General features: G+C 60.7%; 1 protein-coding gene across 1 annotated transcript in view; it reads right to left on the minus strand.

Moving 5' to 3' along the window:
* LOC104276228 (A disintegrin and metalloproteinase with thrombospondin motifs 10-like) overlaps window positions 1–1149 on the minus strand; it is a gene marked incomplete at both ends in the record, with an annotated part of 12599 nt that overhangs the window by 3800 nt on the left and 7650 nt on the right. Inside the window, 2 exons of the mRNA XM_009872459.1 lie at window positions 518–598; window positions 1126–1144. Coding sequence (XP_009870761.1) covers window positions 518–598; window positions 1126–1144 — 100 coding nt within the window. The remainder of the gene's footprint in view (window positions 1–517; window positions 599–1125; window positions 1145–1149) is intronic.

The following is a 1149-nucleotide window of genomic DNA, read 5'->3' on the forward strand; positions in this document are numbered from 1 at the left end:
CCTGAAAAGCTGCTGTGAGCACCCCTGCCCAGCCCTCTGTGACCACCGTCCATCACCCGGAGGGCAGAAAGAGAAGACAAGGGGAGAGAAAAAAGCCGGTTGTAAGAAACGAGCCAGAGTCTGGCTGGAAAATTAATCCCAAGGAAAATGTGAGCGGGTCTATTTTTAATCCCCAGCCCAACATGCTGGTGGAGAGGGGGGAATGCCAAGGAGACAAAGGCAGCGCCAGGAATGCTGGGGTGTGGGGTTTGCTCGGGGTTACGCTGCCGAATAGTGAGCTTGAGAGGGAGGCAGCCCCACAGCGAGATGGGGTCACACCGATCGGCCCCCACTGGACACGGACAGGCTGCCCTGCCAGCAGCTCCTGCCACCTTCCTCTGTTCCCCAGCCCCAAGCTGGGACCCCCAGCCCCATCCTCTGCTGCAGTGCGAGCTTTTCCTTCCTGGCTTTTTCCCAGGGAAATGGTAAACCAAGGGGTACCCAGCTGAGATTTCGGTATCCCCTAGCCCCAGCTCACCTAAGTAGTTGATGGAGAGGTTCAGCTCTCGGATGTCGATGTGCACGGAACCCTTGGGAATCTGGATCACCTCCTCGTAACCTGTGAGACAACCCGGGGCTGGTGAGCAGTGATGCTCAGCCTCCAAGCCCAGAGCCAACCCTGCCCCGGGCTGGATGGCAGCACGTGCCACCCTGTTACCCACGGATCAAACACTAAACGAGATGCCGGCAGCGCAGGGGTGTTCATTCAGCCACCCACTGCGACGCAATGGAAAAAGGACTGTGGCACCCCAGGACTTGCTCGCGGGCTCTCGTGATGGGAGTGACTGTGCTGGGGAGGTGCTGTGGAGCTGGGATCTCTGTGGGCATCTCCACCACCTGGCTTGAGGGTAGCGTGGGCTGGGAAGGAGCTGGGAATTCCGTGACAGGGACTCGGGTGCCAGCGGTGGCTGGGGCACAGCTTGGTTGGTGAACAGGAGCAATGTGCTCCCAGCTTGCAGCCCGGTCCTACCCTTTGGGGTGTTTCTCTGGGATAGGTCCCTGCCTGTCTCGTGCATCTCTGGGAGCAGGCAAAGCCGAGGAGGGACTCGAGGGGGGGTGACGGTGGCCAGGCCGCGTGCTCCCTACCTCCCTCCGGCAGGGACTGGTTGG

This window comes from Apaloderma vittatum, unplaced genomic scaffold (assembly GCF_000703405.1).
Source record: "Apaloderma vittatum isolate BGI_N311 unplaced genomic scaffold, ASM70340v1 scaffold4987, whole genome shotgun sequence".
In the NCBI taxonomy this organism is placed as follows: Eukaryota; Metazoa; Chordata; class Aves; order Trogoniformes; family Trogonidae; genus Apaloderma; species Apaloderma vittatum.